The 19,836-nt window shown below is 42.2% G+C and overlaps 1 protein-coding gene across 2 annotated transcripts; it reads left to right on the forward strand.

Moving 5' to 3' along the window:
- The first annotated feature begins 1,788 nt into the window (after positions 1 to 1,788).
- Positions 1,789 to 13,276, forward strand: Card6 (caspase recruitment domain family member 6). Of its 2 annotated transcripts, XM_042690630.1 has the most exons (4): positions 1,789 to 2,236; positions 7,222 to 7,731; positions 9,172 to 10,316; positions 10,416 to 13,276. In XM_042690630.1, exons 1-4 carry the CDS (start codon positions 1,945 to 1,947, stop codon positions 11,559 to 11,561), a joined length of 3,093 nt encoding a protein of 1,030 aa, XP_042546564.1. In that variant the 5' UTR covers positions 1,789 to 1,944; the 3' UTR covers positions 11,562 to 13,276. The 2 variants fall into 2 exon arrangements, with proteins under 2 accessions (XP_042546564.1, XP_042546563.1); XM_042690629.1 differs by having other exon boundaries at positions 9,172 to 13,276.
- The last annotated feature ends 6,560 nt before the right edge of the window (positions 13,277 to 19,836 follow it).

Below are 19,836 nucleotides of genomic sequence, written 5' to 3' on the forward strand. Positions count from 1 at the left end.
CAGAATTCAGGCCCCACCACTGGACCCTCCCCCCCAAAAAATAAAAAATAAACACAATTTTGAAAGCTTAAAGTTAGACCAGCTATGGTGATGCATACCTGTAATCCTAGCAGTTGGGAGGCTGAGGTAGAAGAATAGTAAGTTTGAGGCCAGCCTAAGCTGTGTGTCAAAACCTGGACCAAAACCCCCAAATTCAGCTGGGTGCTGCAATCCTAGCTACTTAGGAGGTTGAAATCTGGGTGTCATGATTCAAAGCCAGCCCAGGAAGGAAAGCCCCTGAGACTCTTCTCTCCAATTAACTACCAGAAAATTTTAAGTGGTGCTCTGGCTTAAAGTGGTAGAGTGGCTAGCCTTGGGTGAAAAAGCTCAGGGACAGCGCCCAGGCCCTGCATTCAAGCCCCACAGCTGATTTTAAAAAAATTCATCTGGTGGGCTCTGGTGGTTCATGCTTAGCTACTCAGGAGGCTGAGATCTGAGGATGGAGGTTCAAAGCCATCCTGAGCAGGAAAGTCTGTGAGATCTTTATCTTTAGTTAACCAACTAAGAACTAGAAGTGGATCTGTGGCTAAAGGGTAGGGTCAGTGCCCAGGACTTGACTTCAAGCCCCATAACTAACAACAACAAAAACCCAAATTCAAAAAAAAAAGTTTAAAAAAGAAAGTATAAATCCTGGGAGCTGGAGGTACGGCTCAATTGATGAGTGCTGCCTAGCAAATTTAAGGCATTGAGTTCAAACCCAGCACACCAAAAAAAAAAAAAAGTGAAAGTATAAATTCTTCTGTAATCATATCCCCAGGGATAACCATGTTAAAAATTTGGGATATTTTTTCTAAATATAATAAACATTTGCACATATATATGCTATATACCTGATACGCTTTTAAAAATCAGATAGCTTACTGTTTTTCTATAACAATATATTATCAGTGTCATTATTTGTCAGTTTGAAGAGATTTGTTTTGCTCTTCATGTAATATTCCACAAATTCTCCCGTATAGGAGAGAATTTAGGGTATCTTTGACTTTCTGCCATTACAAATAAGCTGTAATACAGAGTTTTTGTATATGTGTGCTTGGGATTCATCTACTTATTTCCTTAAGATAATTTCCCAAAGTGGAATTGCTCTATTGAGTTTTCTCTCTCCCTCCCTTCCTTCTTTTCTTTTCTTTCTGTAGTGGGGCTTGAACTCAGGTCTGACTAGCAAGTATGATCTATTTTTCTTTTTTTCTTTCTCTCTCTGTCTCTCTCTCTCTTTCTTTCTTCCTTTCTTTTTTTAAATACATCCAAGACAGCCAGAATGAAATTCTGGAGACTAATGTTAGCATATGGGGCTATGTGGCCCAAATCATGCCTCAGCATCCTGTTTTTTGTTTGTTTGTTTGTTTTTTTGGGAGTATTTTTTATTGTAAAAATACTGTACAGAAGGGTTACAGTTACATGAGCATGGTAATGAATACATTTCCTATTGAGCATTGTAGCTCACTCCCTTACTTAATGCTGCATCTGGGTCAGATTGCTCTCCAAAATTTACTCAGTTCTTAGTCAATCAGTAATCTCAGTAATCTCAGTATAGTACTCAGAGCAGAGAATACCTACTGCAGCCTGAAGTTCTAGAGCTGCTTCTTAAAGAGTTAACAGGCTGAATATTGATGAAAACAATTTAGCCATCCAGAGTAGGTGGGACTGGGGGTGAGACAGCCACAAAGCTTACCAGGAAGCCTTAGAGCTGCCACACCCACGCATAGCAGGAAGTAATACACAGGAAGCCAGGGTCTGAGTGCTCAGGACTGAGTGCTCAGGAGGAGAAGCCCCTACTATGCCGTGTCCAGGACATTGACACATTTTATCTTTCCCCAGAATAAGATTACTCTGTTGTTGTTTTTAATAACTTTGTTTATCTGTCTGTGGGAATCACTTTTTAACCCACTTCCTGGTCGGGAGGAAATGGAAACAATGGCCTGGGAGATGACTGCCTGGGAGTTCATAGAAGGACAACGGAAAAAGTTGCTGGTGATCCTCCAGCAAGATCCCGATTCTGTCTTAGACGCGTTGATCTCTCGGAGTGTGATTTCTGGGGAGGAGTATGAGACTCTGGACAGAGTTACAGATCCCCTGAAGAAAAGTCGGAAACTCTTAATTTTGGTTCAGAAGAAGGGAGAGATGTGCTGCCAGCGTTTCCTCAGGTGTTTATTTAATACATTTCCAGAGTCAGCTCCCTCTTGGGACTTAAAACTTGGTAAGTTAAACTTTTATACTTTGGAGTTAAGAGACAGGAGGTAGATTTTCTGATACAAAGATTTTAAAAAGAAAATGTTTATCAGGTTTTTATTATAAAAATGACTATTTTCATTTGTTTTCTCCCAGAGATAATTTTCGCTGAAATATGAGGTGGGGGTATGTTATGAATTTAAGAAGCAAGAAACAATATGTCTTGTTGGTTTAGAAGATGGTGATTTGTCCCTTCAGACTGGACCAAAATTTTCCATTGTTTTGTGTTATCTCCGTAAGGCACTCATAGTTTTGGCAGTGCGGTCCTGAATTTCACAGCTGGAAAGGAAGGAGTACTGTGGGGGCACCCTCTGAGGGCTGCCTTTTCCAGTTACTTCATACATGGTAACAATGCCAAGACTACAGAGTGTCTTTCAGGTAGGATAGCCAGTAGGAAAATACAGGAATCTTTTTAATATCCCTAAAGGGCAGATCAGAGACTTCATTTTCTGCGTGCTAAGAATGCCAGCAGAACTTGTTTCCTGCAACCTAGTTGTTCCATTACAATTAATGCTACTTTTTTTGGAATGTGATTATATATTTCATATGCTATTATTGTTGTTGTTGTTGTTGGTAGTCGTGGGGCTTGAACTCTGGGCCTGGGTACTGTCCCTGAGCTCTTCAGCTGAAAGCTAGCGCTCTACCACTTGAGCCACAGAGCCCCTTCTGGCTTTCTCTGTTTCTGTTTCTGCAGTGTTGAGGTGGTGCTCATGCTTATGCTTATGAGGCAAGCACTCTACCTGTGAGTCATCTTCCCAGTTCATTATTACTATTACTATTATTATTGTCGGTTGTGGGCTTTGAACTCAGGGACTGGGTGCTGAACCTGAGCTTTTTTGCTCAAGGCTAGTATTCTACTGTTTTGAGCCACACATAGCTCAACTTCCAGTTTTCTGGAGGTTAAATGGAGATAAGAGCCTCACCTGTACTTTTCTGCCCTGGCTGGCTTGAGAACTATGATCCTCAGATCTCAGCCTCTTGAATTGGTAGGATTATAGATATTAGCCACCGGTGCCTGGCTTTATATATATTATTCTTAATGGATACATAATAATGATACATACTTATGAGTTTCAGTGTGATAGCTTAATATGTGTATAAAAGGTCTAATGTTTGGCATATTTATTACTTCATTATTTAAAAATTCTCTTTAGCTGGGTGCTGGTGGCTCATGCCTATAATCCTAGCTACTCAGGAGGCTGAGATCTGAGGATCACGGTTCAAAGCCATCCCGGGCAGGAAAGTCTGTGAGATTCTTATCTCCAATAAACCACCAGAAAACCGGAAGTAGAGTTGTGGCTCAAGTGGTAGACGCTAGCCTTGAGCTGAAGAGCTGAGGGACAGGGCCCAGGCCTGGAGTTCAAGCCCCATGACTGACAAAAAAAAAAAAAAAAAAAAGACAAAAAATCCTCTCTACTAGCTACTCTGAAATATACACAAATACTAATAATTAGATTAAAAAGTAACTTATAGCCCAAAGGAATCAAAATCATCATAATAGAGATACCTGCCTGTTTATTTTAGCAATGTTCACAAGATCTAGATACAGAATCAGTTTAGGTGGTATTGATAACAACAGATGAATGGATAAAGTTTGCAGTGCTGGGCTTCAGTGCTCACATCTATAACCCAAGTTTACTCAGGAGGCTGAGGTGTGAGGAATAAGATTCAAAGCCAGCCCAGGCTGAAAAATCCATGAAACACTTATCTATGATTAACCAGCAAAAAGCCAGAAGTGGAAGTATGACATGGTAGAACACCAGCCTTGAACAACCATACCAGTCTGAGAGCAGGAAGCCAAGTTCAAGCCAAGTACCAGCGGGCACACACACGCGCATGCACACACACACACACACACACACACACACACACAGAAAGATGGAAGGTAGAGTATCATTTAGCCATGAAAATAAATTGTATCATTTGCTGAGAATGAATGGAACTAGGCATCATCACCATAAGCAAATTAAGGCAGACTCAGAAAGACAAATGCATGTTTTCTCATGTGTGGAATCTAGACTTAAATAAAAGTAGAAACCAGGACTTTTTTGCCTCCCAAATACTAATTATCCCAGTTACTTGGGAGGCAGACACTGAGAGGATGACATTTCAGTGCCAGCTGAGGCAAGAAAGTCAGTGAAACCCATATCACCCAACAAGCCCAAGTATGGTGGCATGCACTTGTGGCTCCAGCTACAGGGAAGTGTAGTAAGATGGTAGTGATCCGAGGCCAGCCTCATAAAGAAACAATAGATCCGATCCAAGAAAAAACAAAGGGCTAGGGTTGTGACTCAAGGGGTAGAACACTGCCTACCAGATATACGACACCGAGTTCAAACACTGCTATGGCAAAAACAAAACAAAACATGAAAGTAGAATGGTACTGTTCAAGAAGAGGAAAGAGAAGAGTGGGAAAATAGTGGGGGAGCAAAAGAGATTAGTGGGATGAGTGAATATGATCAAAATACATTATAGGGGCTGGGAAGGTGGCTCAGTGGTAGAATGCTTGCCTTGCATGCATGAGGCTCTGGGTTCTATTCCTCAGCACCACATAAGCAGAAAAAGCCAAAGTGGCTTGAGCTGTGGCTCAAGTGGTAGAATGCTAGCCTTGAGCTGAAGAGCTGAGGGACAGTGCCCAGGCCCAGAGTTCAGGCCCCACCACCAAAAAAGAAAAAAAAAACAAAAAAAAAAACCCAAACACATTATATACATGTTATCATGAAAATCCCATTTTTTGTAAAATTAATATATACTAATAAAAAATTGATAGGCTGAGTGCTCATACATGTGATCCTAGCTACTCAAGAGGCTGAGACCTGAGGATCATGGTTCAAAGCCAGCCCAGGCAGAAAAGTCCATGAGACTTATCTCCCATTAACCACCAGAAAACCAGAAGTGGCACTGTGGCTCAAAGTAGTGGAGGGCTAACCTTGAGCAAAAGGAGCTAAGAGATAATGTCTGATTCAAGCCTCATGACCGACCAAAAAATAAATTGATAGTTTCTTTTTTATTTTTTTATTGTGGAAATTGATAGTGTCTTGAGTGGACTATGTCTGCAGTAATTTTGGGAGAAGCAGAGGCCGGATGATCATGAGAATGAGGCCAGCCTAGTCTATGGTACTGGATTCCAGGCCATCCTGGGAAATAGTAAGACGTTATCTCAAAAAGAAAAAAAAAATTACAGCTTCTTCAAAAAAAGCGATAATGGCTCTACTACCATAACAATAGCAATAATAACTAGTAGAAGATGAGGGAACAGTAACTATGGAATCTGCTTACTCATTAGGAATTACTGTTTTTTTCAATTTCAAGTTTTTAGTGGTTCTGGAGTTTTGAATTCAGGGTCTGCTGCTTAGAACCATTTGAGCCATGCCCCCAGCCTGTTTTGATCTAATTTCTTTTTTTCCCTTTAAACAATGAAACTCCTAAATTTATCCCTAGGCTAACTTGGATGATGTTCCTCCTCTCAGGACTTCCCACCTACCTGGAATTATTGGTTGACATGGGGTCTTGTGAGCTTTTCGTCTGAGCTGGCCTTAAACTGAGATCCTCCTGATCTTTACCTAGGATTACAGGTGTGAGCTACTGTGCTTGCCTTTTATTTACTCTTTCATAGGGTCTTGAATTCATGCATAGGCTGGCTTGGACCAGTCATGCTATTTATGCCTCCCACGTAACTAGGGTGACAGGTACATAATACCCCACACAGCTTCTTTGGTTGAAATAGGATCTTTCAGACTTTTTGCCCAGAATGGCCTTGAATTGTGTCATTATGCCTGACCTTCTTTAAGAATTTCCAAGATAAAATTTTATTAACAATGGCCCCAGGAAATCCGAATTGTGGGTCATACTACGTCTACAAAAATACCTGGTCCATAGCATTCAGATTTTCTGTGTTAATTATTTACCTGTGAATGATGTGAGAGGCTCACACTTTTTTTTGGTCATGGGGCTTGAACTGGATATTGTCCCTGAGCTCCTTTTGCTGAAGGCTAGTACTCTACCACTTTGAGCCACAGGTCCACTTCCAGTTTTCAAGTGGCTTACTGGAGATGAGTTGTGGACTTTCCTGTGTGAGCAGGCTTCAGACTGCCATCCTCAGATCTCAGTAGCTAGGATTACAGGCATGAGCCACCAGCTCTAGGCTCAAACTTTTGTTAAAGGCAAGAGTGATCCAATTTTTCTTTTTTTGGGAACTCTTTAACTTGTTGTGGTTATTGTAAAGGTGGTGTGCGGAGGGTGACAGTTACATGCGTCAGGTACAGAGTACATTTCTTTCTGGACAGGGCCACCCTTCTCTTGCTCTCACAGTTTTTCCCTCTTGTCCCCGCCCACAAGTTACTAGATGGTTCATTTTCAACATAGTGTCTAGTGAGTATCACTGCTTGCATTTGTTCACCCTTCCTTCTTCCATTTCTACGTGTCCCTTTGCCTGCCCAAAGACAAGATAAATGAACAAACAAGACAAGAAAAAAAACAGCAACAAAGAAAAAAACCTATTGTTTCCATTTCTTGGAGTTCATTTTGATAAATACTAATTTATATACTCAGATGTACATAGGCATTGGGCCTTAGTGTTGCTCTTCGAAGAGTAACTTCCTTTGGTCTCACTGTGTGTAAATGCCTAGAATCTTGTATAATTTAACATGATTCAGTTTTTTTTTTTTATGGGAGGAAGCAAACTTTTTTTTGTTGTTGTTGGTCATGGGGCTTGAACTCTGGGCCTGGGCGCTGTCCCTCAGCTCTTCAGCTCAAGGCTAGCACCTTACCTCTGAGCCACAGTACCACTTCTGGTTTTCTGGTGGTTTATTGGAGATAAGAGTCTCACAGACTTTCCTGCCCGGGCTGGCTTTGAACGGTGATCCTTAGATCTCAGCCTCCTGAGTAGCTAGGATTACAGGCATGAGCCACCAGTGCCCAGCTCACAGGTCTTTTTTTTTTTTTTTTCCCCAGAGTTTTTCCAGCATAAGAATATAGCACCTCAGTGTATTGGGGTAAACAAAAATTCAGAAAATACAATTTCCTCTGTTAAGAAAGAGCCTGGGAATCCCATGATCACAGCATCCTCCAGTGAGAAGCAACAGTCGTGTTTGGAGACCTCTGAGTTTTTCCCAGAGAATGGGAAGGAATGCCAGACACCAAATGTCACATTACCATGTCCCATTGGAAAAGCTGACTCTGAAGTTCCAGTGACTATTACATACTTAAGGGATGGACAGAGATATGAGGAGCCAGACGATTCTTTATACTTAGGAGCAGAGGACTATGAAGCGTCTGTTGGATTTCCTGAAGACACAGCCACCAGCATGGAAGAGGGCGTTTGCAATGAGGCAGAGCGCATTGTATGTGGTGGTGAGGAAGAACCCGAGTATTCCGAAGCCGTGAGGTCATCTGATGAAGAAGACCACTATGATGATTCAGAAACCAGTTTTTCCTTGGAGGAGGAGGAGAAAATTCTGCAAGGTATGGACACAGTATGTGTACAGTTAGGCAAGATCTCATCAACAAATTAATAAAGTTGATGGGAAGGACATGTCACATAATAATGAGTAGAAAATCTACTCATCAGAAATTCCTTGGGGCTGGGAAGGTGGCTCAGTGGTAGAGCGCTTGCCTTGCATGCCAGAGGCCCTGGGTTCGTTTCCTCAGCACCACATAAGCAAAAAGAAAAAAGCCAGAAGTGGCGCTGTGGCTCAAGTGGTAGAGCGCTAGCCTTGAGCTGAAGAGCTGAGGGACAGCGCCCAGGCCCAGAGTTCAGGCCCCACAACTGGACCCCCCCCCGCAAAAAAAAAGAAAAAAAAAAAGAAATTCCTTGTACCTCCCTTCACATGTCTCATTGTGTTGTTTCTTTTTCTTGCCAGTCCTGAGGCTTGAACTCAGGGCACTGTTCCTGAGCTTCTTTTTGCTCAAGTCTAGCTCTCTACCACTTGAGCCACAGAGTTACTTCTATCTTTTCTGTTTATGTGGTACTGAGGAATTGAACCCATGCATGTTAGGCAAGCACTCTATCACTAAGCCATCTTCCTAGTCCAGTCTCTTTTTTTTTTTGGGGGGGGGTCCGGTAGTGGGCCTGAACTCTGGGTCTAGGCACTGTCCCTCAGCTCTTCAGCTCAAGGCTAGTGCTCTACCACCTGAGCCACAGCACCACTTCTGGCTTTTTTCTTTTTGCTTATGTGGTGTTGAGGAATAGAACCCAGGGCCTCAAGCATGCAAGGCAAGTGCTCTACCACCGAGCCACCTTCCCAGCCCCAGTCTCATTGTTTTTGAGGCCAGATATCTAACATTGAGGTACTAATTGGGTTGCTTCCATCTGAAGACTATGAGGAAGGCCTGTTTTTAGCTTCTGGAAGTTCACCAAAAATCTTTAGTGCGTGCGTGCGTGCGTGCGTGCGTGCGTGCGTGCGTGCGTGCGTGTGTGTGTGTGTGTGCTGGTCATGGGTCTTGAACTCTGGGCCCTTACCTACCTATTTGTGCCCCTCACCTACCCTACGTACCTATTTGTGCTGGTAATGGGGCTTGAACTCAAGGCCTTGTTCTCACCTTTTTTCCCCCTCAAAGCTGGCACTATACTACTTGAGCCATACCTCTCTTTCCAAAAATAAATAATTTGTTTAGTTTGCTATTGTTTATGTAAAAATAAAAGTATCCACTGAGAAAAAAAACTATATCTTTCTGGATAAGCATGACTAATTGTATTGTCACATAAAGAAGTGCGTGCAGCAAGTATACTGTTCTACCTTGAACATGCAAAATTGATAGGTAGAGTGGTGAAATGCGACTTTCCCTTGGTTTATATTACTTCTGCTTTTTGCTGTAAAAATTTCACTTGTTTTAATTTTAAATGGCAGTGAAAGAAAACTATATTCTAAGCACAGCATTCACTGAATACCTTTTCCTTTACAGAAAATAAAAAGATATTCAAAGATGTCCTGTCCTCTTTGAACATGGATAGAAGCAGAAAGCTTCTGCCAGATTTTGTGAAACAGTTCTCCTTAGATCGAGGCAGTGGTTGGACACCCAAGACTCCGGCAGACTTGGTGTGGAATTTCCTGATGAAAGTGCAAGCACTTGATGTGACGGCCAGGGATTCAGTCCTCAGGCACAAGATTCTGGGTGAAGTCGGCAAAGAGGTATTGCTGACTAGACTGGAAAATCTGGAAATGGAAGACACAGCAACCATGAATCCTCTCGATGTCCTTTGTGCCAGCCTGCTGTGTGCAGACAGCTCTTTGCAGCGCCAAGTCATGTCAAACATGTATCAGTGTCAGTTTGCCCTTCCCCTGCTTCTTCCAGATGCAGAAAACAACAAAAGCATCCTGATGCTGGGGGCCATGGAGGATGTTGTAGAGAGGCAGTCTCCACAGTCCTCAGTAGGACCCACGGGGGCCAGGCAGGAGTCTCTTAGAGTTATGAAGCTGCCTGTCATCTCTTTTGTTCGCCTGGGACACTGTAGCTTCTCCAAGTCCAAAATCCTCAACACACTGCTCAGCTCTGACCAGCTGAAACCACACATACCCTTCCTCCATCAAGATGTGTCTGTTCCCGTACTTCCCAGGCAAATCTCGGATGGCCTGCTTGAGATAACCTGGTGTTTTCCTGATAACGATCATCTGAAGGAAGGCCTTAATATTTCCCATAAGCCTTTTGCCGTGACCAACCTTCGTGGAGATCTAGAACGCTTTTGGACACAGTTTAGTTTTATGATGGAAGTTTCTGCAGCCGTGTTTTTTTTCACTGACAGCCTAGGTGAGAAGCAATGGGACTTGCTAATGTTTTTAGGAGAAATTGCCATTGAAAGATGCTATTTTGTTCTCAGTCCCCAGGCCAGAGAGAGTGAAGAGGCTCAGATGTTCCAAAGGATGCTGAACTTGAAGTCGTCACAGCTATTGTTTTGGGAGGGGGAGGAATCAGGGGATAGAAGAAAGAACATGGAGGCCCTTCGAGCTGCCCTCCAGGAAGTGACGGCCTCCTCACTTAGAGGCGTGTCTGTGGAGGAGATGGCCTCCCTGGCCAGGGAGTTGGGGATTCAGGTCGACCAAGACTTGGAGACTGATCAAGGGATTCAAGCGTCTCCTAGAGAAACTGATCAAGGGATTCAAGTGTCCCCTAGAGAAACTGATCAAGAGATTCAAGTGTCCCCTAGAGAAACTGATCAAGGGATTCAAGCGTCCCCTAGAGAAAATATAGCTAGAGCAGCTGAAGATGAGGGACAACAAAAATGTAGTCAGCTAAAAAGTTCATCTGAAAGCCAAGCTCAGATACCTTTGGGAAAATCTGGGCCTATATATGAGGTCAGCCAGAACATTCAAAATGTGCCATCTGCTCCAGTATTTCCATCTCATCAGGAAAACTCTCCCTTACCAACCCCAGTGGGAGGTAACTTTAACTGTATTTCCTTAAAAGCCCCACAGGTTATGGGCTCCAAGTTGGGGTCAGAGCACAGGCCTAGGTGGTTTTGGCCCTTGATCTTTCAGAGTAGAAGCGCTCATAGAAGAGCTAAAAGTTTTGGTATTAAATCCTTCCAACCTCAGAAATCTTATTCAGGTGAAAAATCCATGAAATTATCAAGAACTCCGTGGGGACATCACTTGAATGGAACATTTGGGAGACCACCAAATTCCATCTCTCAGTGTGCCTGGGCCTGGGGTGGGAAACCACGGATCACAGGAGCTCCGAGAAAGCCTGGGGTCTCCCAGGCAGGGGACCCCCATTCTACAGGCTCACTGTCAGCAGGAGCAGTAGGGAAAGCACAGCCTGGGCGAGCATGTGCCCCAGGAACACAGCTGATGGGAGCAGCTCACATCCCATCTCCTCACCCTCAACCCTGTAAGCCAGCAGGAGCCCTACAAAAACTGGCCAGGCCTACTTTTCATCAAGGACCTCAGATGATGACACAGGATAGGCCTTCAACTCCAGTTCTCCAATCAGGATCCCATCCCATACCCAGGAGTAAACTTTTACACAGCTCTCAATTCAAACCCCATCAGCTCATATCATCCCAGGTCAAACCCTCTCAGACCAAACCCTTCCAACCTGTTCCCTCTCAAATTAAGCCCCCTCAGTCCCAGTCTTCCCAAGCTAAACCCTTTCATTCTACATCCCATTGGCTCCAGTCCTCCCAAGCCAAACCCTCTCCATCCAAACCCCCACAGCCCAAGCCCTGTCAGTCCCAGCGTGCCCAATCTAAGACTTCTCAACCCAGATCCGTTCAACACAAGTCATCCTGGAGCAGTCCTTCACAGGCCAAGGCAAACCAGACAAGAGCAGGTCCCAAGAGGATGGGAAAGCATTGAAGACATTCCATACAACTAGGGAAAGTGTTTTGTTTTTAAACCCAGGTGGTTCCCATATAATAATCTAAAGCAGAGTTGTAGTAAAGGCAAAAGATTAATGTTACTTGCATGACACAAAAAGATAAGCTAAGACATTGTTAAAGGAAAACCAGGAAAGTAATTAAGATCAAACAATAAGTAAATCCGTTAAATCTAGCCTTGTGTACTAGATCATACATAAATTGAATCCAGAAATGGAAGATAGGACATAGCAACACTTGGGAAAGAATGGAATTAAGAATCTCTTATTGCACAGTGACTATAAAAAAAAAGTTTGTCATAAAATGATGGCTGCTCCAGTGCTTGCTCAAAAATTGCTACCATCCAGCAGGTAGCCCTGCTTATATGGTTAGACAACTCAGCTTGTTTGATAATCCCAATTTGCTTGGTTGATAAAACTCATTTGACTATTATAGCCATGAGTAGCAAGCAACAAAAGTAGTTATTTTGCCTTAACTTTAAAAATGGTTGATATATGTTTCATATTTATAGTAGTTAAGAAAATTTGGCATGAGAGGATCTGATATATTGTTAATGTCTTTTTACAGTTACATAAGTAACATAATGAGTACATTTTATTAAAAATATATCATTTGCTGTTTAATTTTAGATTTAAAATTAAATGAAAAAGGATGATTTTACAAAGTTTATAGAAAGTATTGTAATGTTTGAAAGAATTCGCATCATAGGATTTATAATTTTATTAAATGCATATTGTTCTAAATATGTAGAATGCTAGTAGCATTATGTAAAAAGATATCCAATTCAAAATGATGAAGTGAAGCTTAACTACATTTTGTTCTGTTTTGGTCAGTTTTTGGGCTTGAACTCAAGGCCTGGGTTCTATAGGGAACAGTGTTAGTTTGAGTGATCATTATATACATTCTTAGTGTTCCCGTGTGCGGCTTACATTTATATTTTATCTTAATTTGCTTTTTTGGGGGGCATGAATGTTGTTAGATAAATTTCACTTACAAAGAAATGCCCAGCAGGCTGCTTTTGGAGACAGTCCTGTAATTCTGTGTGTCAGATGTGTTCCACTTCTTCAAGATTCCTATCTCCTGGCCGTGTGAGGTCCTCTTCTCTCACTCCTTATGGCTTTGCTGCTCTAGACTAAGTGATCTTGAGGCTCCTGAAGAAAAGAGAAAGTAAAAGTGGCAGCAATCTTCATATTTTGAGATTTTTTTTCCAGATTTTTTTCCAGATTTTTTTCCCCTCTTCTAACTTTAAAACTCAGAAAAAAACACATCAGTATACTGCCACCTTCTGGATCTTTTGAATACTTACACATAAAGTCAACTTGGATATATGAAACCAGGGCCGCTTAATTCTTTTGAGGCAAGAGGCCTACCACTTCAGCCATGATGTCAACCCCTACTTAACTCTTTCTGATCTATGCTAACACATTAAACTTTGTGTGTAGTGTTTTCATTTAAGCAGTAAGAACAGTAAAATTTTTTAGTTAGTTGAGACATCATTTTGAATATGTCAAAACTATAACTTTCTTTTATGGATTAGGATGTAGATTATTTTCTCATGCTTTTATTAACCATGCATACTTCCTCTTTTGGTACATGTCTGTTCAGTTCATCTACCCATTTGTTAATTGGATTATTTTTCTTTTGCTGTTGGTGTTTGAGTTCTTTATATGTTTTGTATAAAGATTCTATCTTCAACTTGGTCAGTCTATTGATGAAGCTTTCAAATCAAGTTTTTTCTTCTTTTTTTTTGTATTATAGATTGAACTTAAGGCCCTGTTCTTATTTCTAGATGAATATGGCCTACTAAAATTGGATCAAGAGAATGGCAGCAGCTTCAATAGATCTATATAGAGCAATAATATTGTAACTATGTTATAGTATCACCCAACTAGGAAAAGCCAGGGATTAGATGAATTCACTCATGAACTCTATAAGACCTTTAAAGAGAAAAACACCAATGCTCAAACTATTCCATAAAATAGAAAGGGAAGGAACTTCGTTCTATGAAGCCAGCATTAGCATTATAGTAACACAAGATAAAGATATGACAAGAAAATTATAAATTTCTTTGATGAATATAGACATAAAAATTCTCAAAAAATATGTGCAAATGGAATTCATCAACACATTAAGATCATATACCAGGATCCAGTTGGTTTCATTCCACCCAGGCAACAGTGGTTCTCTATATTCAAATCCACAAGTGGAATACAGCCCATAAATGGAATAAAGGACAAAAATAATAACATGATTATCTCAATAGTTGCAGAAAAGGCCTTTGACAAAATCCAGTATGCCTTCATGATAAAATCCCAGAACAAACTAGAATCGGAAGAATGTACTTCAACGTAACGAAGTTTCTGTGTAATAGCTATATAGCTAACATTGTGAAATAGCTGCATTTTGGAGTAGTCATGCTGCCTTGCGTTTCCCATTCCTGCTCTTTCTACATTGACTATATCCGAGGCCCAGTGTTGATGGGAGGGTTTTAGTCACCTGTAGTCCTTTAATTGAAGTACTGCCAATGCTTAGGCTGGACTGGGCAGTGGCTGGGTGGGTGTGCCCTGGATCTGCGTCCCATGGCTTCAGCTGTGTGGTACATAGCTTGGCAGTGTGCTCAGGGCACCAGGCCCAATTTCCCAGCATCATTCGAGAGAGAAAGTCTAGCCGGAGTGTTTTCTAGTTCCTAATGTACAGGATGGTTCTGTGTATGGATTGAGGTCAGGGATCACTTGTCTGCTTTAGGTCCGGTTTTACTTTACTAAGCTTCTCTTCGTTGTGAACTAGTAGCTGGCCAGTGATCCAGGCAGGTTCTATTTGCTCCAAATGCCCCCGAGTTTGTGTTCCTGGGGGCAGCAAGTCTCCAGGCCTAGGAGTATTTCCCAAAAGCATCCAGGCGTGTTTGGGAGGGAGCAAGTAGTTCTAGAATGGAGGGGAAGAACTTGGGGCTCAGGCACTCTGTGGGTCTCAGTGTATTTAGGCTCTGCCCAGCACTTAACCACTCTGTGGGAGGGACCAGGCTGGGGAAATGATGTGGTCCACGTGACCAGATCCAGAGTTCTTAATCCTGCTTGAGAATAACCTCCAAGCAGCCGGGAGGCAGAGGCCAAGCCTCCTGCTTGCCACAGGCTTGGAGTACTGTTTCACTTCTCACCAAAAAGAAAGGGCCCTTCACCACCGTGCCCTTCACCAACCAAACTCCCCGTGGCCTAAATTCCCAGTGTCGAAGTCAGACCATCTGCCTCTCCATGACTCCTGCCAGCTGTCTCCCCTGTATACACGGTGAAGGGTATACAGTCCCCAAGCCACGATTACTTCTCATTTTCAGGTACTGGAGTCTCAAACAATAGGTCTCTTCTCAAGATGACACCTGCCTCATGGCTTTCTGAGATCCAAGGAGCTGCATGTTTTTCTTCAGCGGTGTTGATCTGTCACACAGGAATAGTCACTGTCATGCTAAGTCCTTTAAGGCTGGCAGGGAGACTGGGTTTAGTTCACACAGCTGTCAGTCTGTCACCTGGGCCCTCTGACTTACCTTGCAGTTGTGGCTTTGGCTTGCCCTCCCAACTTTTGAGCTGTGGTGGATTGGAGCCACCGCCCATTCTTCACTTTTCCCTGTTGCTTTTCTGTTCATCTTGCCTGCTTCTCCCCTATCGCTCCTATGCTAGTGGCAAGAATCCTTCTGGGCACTTGCTAAACAGAAAAAAAAAAGTAGAAACAACAAAGAACTTCCTTTGTATGGACTTTTACCCAACCTTTGGTTTGTGCAATATTGATGATGCCACATCACAGGGTATGAGCATATAGAAGGAAGTTTAGAGGGGGACAAGTAGGCTTCCAGCTGGTCTAAAACAACTTGAAAAAAGCAGATGATAAATCTGTACCCCTCTGTACATCACTACTATAATCACAATAAAAAAATTGAAAAGCAGATAAAGAGGTTGTTTAAAGCCAGGCACTGGTGGCTCATGCCTGTAATCCTAGCTACTCAGGAGGCTGAGATCTGAGGATTGCAGTTTGAAGCCAGCCCAGGCAGGAATGGTCCATGAGACTCTTATCTCCAATTAAACACAGAAAAGCCGGAAGTGGCTCAAGTGGTAGCCTTGACTTGCCCAGGGACAGTGCCCAGGCCCAGAGTACAAGCCCCCAGGACTGGCAAAAAGAAAGGAAGGAAGGAAGGAAGGAAGGAGGAAAAAAAGATAAAAAGATTATTTTTTGGGGGGGTGCGGCGGGTGGTAGAGTGGGGATGTGACTGGGATGAGATCCTTCTAGAGGGTTTCATTCACCAGTTTTGCTGGAACTTCCTGGTACAGAAATTAGCATTAGGACCATACTTAATATGCAAGGAAGTTATAAAGCATAGTTTTATTTGAAGCCATCTTATGTCCAGCTTACTTTGGGAGTTGACTGACTATGTAACAAGAAGAGCATGAACATTAGGAAATGAATTTGGTCTTCGATAGAATTATTGAATAGACATTTGATAGAATAGCATCAATTATTTTAAGACACCTGTGTATGATTTACTATTATTAACAATTCCCAGCTCAGTGTTCTAAAGGTTGCTATTTGTGTAGCTTGCTTATGTCTTATACAACATAGCACCTTATGTGGGCTAGGTAAGTGATGATTGGTGTGAAAGAAAATGAAGCCAGGCACTCGATCAGACTTTCACATACATTATTTCCTCATCTGGAGGAGAAGAGGGAGACAAGATAGAATTCTTTTAATTAAAGTGAGCCCTAGACAAGAGAGTAAGAATAAATGATTTTTTTTTCTTTCACAGTTATGCTTTCCATTTCACTAGATCTTTTCTAAAGTGTATTAATATATCCAACATAGAAGATGATTGCAAATATTCAACTGTGAAAAAGTTTTTGTACTTTCATTTTATTTTTTTTTTACCAGTCTTGGGTACTGTCCCTGAGCCTCTTTGTGCTCAAGGCTAGCACTCTACTACTTGAGCTACAGCACCATTTCTGGCTTTTTATGAGTAGTTTATTGGAGATAAGAGTCTCATGGACTTTTCCTGCCTGGGCTGGCTTTCAATCAGAGTCTTCAGATCTTAGCCTCCTGAGTAGCTAGGATTATAGGTATGAGCCACTGGAGCCTGGCTAGTTTATGTACTTTTAAGTACAGATGGAAATTTGAAGTCCAAATAAGTACTAACATAATTTAGGGGCTTACAAAATAGAATTTTAGGTGTTTTATAATCTGATTAAGCTGCTTCATCTTTGAAATAAAAGTAGTCATTTTTCCCAATCTGAAATGATGAATAGGTGGATGGTCAGATATAATAATAATTGCTTTTTTCCCCCCTACAGTTTCCTCCCTACAAATAAAAGCAGTCTTGGGTAGAAAGATACAAGACTTTTCTCAAGGATCAGTGGCTCGTATAGTAAGCATAATGAGTATTCTATATGATTTCACTGGTTTAACATTCTAGTCTGTAGATTATGATCTCCCTTCTAGCATGTACCTGCCAATTTGGGTCATGTGGTTAGGCAAAAGGTTTTTCTGTCTGCATCTTTGCTATGATACCAAGATAAGTTGCTCTATTATAGCTCTTATTGAAGTGTAATTCTGAAATGAAATAGTGTTGAGAAGTGGTAAAATCGGGTCATGGATGCTCCATCATCATCAGTCATTAATGCTTTTTTTTTTTTGTCCAGTCCTGAGGTTTGAACTCTGTGCCTGGGTGCTGTCCTTGAGCCTGTTTGTGCTCAAGGCTAGCGCTCTACCACCTGAGCCACAGTGCCACTTCTGTTTTTTATTTATTTATTTTTTGTTTTTCTGAGAGTCTCATGGATGTTTCTGCCCAAGGTGAATTTGAACTGTTATCCTCAGATCTCAGCCTCCTGAGTAGGTAGGATTACGAGTGTCGGCCACTTGGCATCCAGCTATTACTGCTTTCCTTATGGAATTGGATCAACTACCATATTGAGACTATTTTTGTTTGATTTCTCCTGCAAAGTCCTGCATGTCTTCTGGCTTTTCCACCACGCATGGATCAGCATGTAGTCCTTACAAGAGGCCTCACAGAAGCTGGTACCATGGTTTCAGACCGCCAGAACTAAGCAAACCTCTTTTCTTTTTGAATTTCCTAGTCTTGGTATATAGCAACAGAAAAATGGATGCAGGCAATCTTTAAAAATCTTCCACGATTGTTCAGTGGTCACAGTATACAAGATATCAGCTTCCTTTTGTAAATCTCATGACATCAACCCCTGGCTCACAGTATTGCGCAAAAGGGCATCCCCCGCCCCCTCAGCCCCTGATGCTCATGATTGTTGCTCTGTGGGAGATTGTCCAGTCTACCTTGGCCTATGAACATTCCATTTGCTGTATCTTACAGGAGATAATCTACTGATAGGCCTCTACCTAGGCCTCAAATAGTGCAAGATGGTGTTTTTTGTTTTTTTTTTTCTCTACAGTCCTCCAGGCTTGTATATCCTGTTTACTTGGCATATTCCTCAGCATTAACTGCCTACTGGAAGTAGACCTCGGAGAGACATGACTGCACCAGAGACCAGATTGCCAGTAAGGTAACACTTTTAAAGCAAATATCTGTTCCCACATGCCAGTGTTCCTCTAGAACACCATCTCTGGCTTCTTGGGAGGACAGACTACTGTGCTCTGTGCCTTTGGACAAGGTGCCAACAGAATTCCTTTTTGCTCACCCGTTGCCTCTGCCACAGTAGCTAGACCTACTTGAGTAACATAGCATCTGCAAGTCTTGGAGGTGGTGGCAGTGATGTTACAGTCAAGAAGCCCTTTGCAAAGTCAGAGGACCTGGTCACCCATGGCAGCAGAGCAAAGCTGGAGGAGGAGAAACCAGCAGGGGAGAATTGAAAGCAGAGGTAGACAAGACATCTCTTGTTCAGCTCTGCCGTGGTGGAGACAGGAGGGCTAATGCACTGCCTAATTTTTGTTTGCTACCACTTTTCTTTACCTCTCTTTTCTTCCATAAGGGAATATTCTTTTCAACTGAACCACTTAGAAGTTGCCCATCTTGCAAGATGAATTGTTTGAAGCAAAGTCCTCATGAGAGAGATGATTGGATCACAAGTAGCTGGAAATATGCCTGAAAGGGCATAAAAATTAATATGGGGAGATTTTTTTATTTTAAAAAAGAAATGAAGATGGAAAGACAAGATATAGAAAATGGAGCACATGAAAAACTGCCATGAAATGGTGTTGCCAGTAACTCATGACACACTCTTGATTTCATGTGCCCTTTCCCTGCCTGGCAGCTTAATTCATCTGTGGCGTTCATTCCATTTTTTTCTTTTACTTGAAGGCTGCTCTCAGAATTGAAAATGCTTTAGAAACTCAATTTTAGTTATGGACAGTGTCATATATTTTCATATTCTTACTGAAGGACTTTGGGTGAATAGGGGTCAATTTTATCTTTTGTATTAGAAGAGTGCACAGCTCAGCAGAGGATTTACTGGTTCTGAGAGTGAGAAAAGATCAAAAGTTCCCCAGCATAAGGTTCAATGAATCTATTGGATTAGAAAGTATATTAAGTTTTTCTTGGAATAAGTCACATCAATATGCTTCATAGTACTTGACTGAGGCCTTCATCAATAATAGCTTGCACACTAAGAGCTTTTGTTTGATCTTTGAGATAGTGCCTCCCTAGGCAACCCTGGTTCTCCTGCAACTTTCTATGTATCCCAGGCTGACCTGGACTTGTGATCCTCCTGCTGGAGTCTTCAAAGTGTTGTGATTACAGATGTGCACCACCATGCCCAGCTTAGGAAAAGATTTCTCTGAGAGAGTTAGAAACTCAGGCAGGAGTTGCAGGCTCGGATGTGGGGATGTGGGATTGTGTGTAGAGTCATGCTGTAACATGCTCTGGCCACAAACTGTGTGCCTAAATGCAGAGTTTGGGAAATCTAGCTTGTGTAAGGAAATGTTGAAATGTATCTGCTGGAACCAGGGTCATATCATCTCTGCAACAGGCAAAATGTGGTTGTAAAATGATTGAGGACCTCAGTGGGTGTTGGTTGTTCCTAAATGGACTCCCTCTTTCTCTCTCTCTGACTCTCTGTCTGTCTCTCTCTTCTTTTTGAGAGAGGGGATCTTTCAATTTCATTTTTTTGGTCAATCATGGGGATTTAACTCAGGACGTGGGTGCTGTCCCTGAGCACTCAAGGCTATCATTCTGCCACTTTAAGCCATGGCTCCACTTCTGGGCTTCTGTGGTTTATTGGAGATGAGAGTCTCAGAGACTCTTCTGCCCAGGCTGG

Source organism: Dipodomys spectabilis, unplaced genomic scaffold (assembly GCF_019054845.1).
Source record: "Dipodomys spectabilis isolate Male_0828 unplaced genomic scaffold, ASM1905484v1 ptg000138l, whole genome shotgun sequence".
Classification (NCBI taxonomy): domain Eukaryota; kingdom Metazoa; phylum Chordata; class Mammalia; order Rodentia; family Heteromyidae; genus Dipodomys; species Dipodomys spectabilis.

What these genes read in the sequence shown, in the direction of transcription:
- Card6 (XM_042690629.1), top strand. Translation starts at nt 1,945, where the DNA reads ATGGAAACAATGGCCTGGGAGATGACTGCCTGGGAGTTCATAGAAGGA. An exon ending in CTCTTGGGACTTAAAACTTG is followed by an intron (nt 2,237 to 7,221) that starts GTAAGTTAAACT and finishes TTTTTTCCCCAG; the next exon opens with AGTTTTTCCAGCATAAGAAT. An exon ending in GGAGGAGAAAATTCTGCAAG is followed by an intron (nt 7,732 to 9,171) that starts GTATGGACACAG and finishes TTTCCTTTACAG; the next exon opens with AAAATAAAAAGATATTCAAA.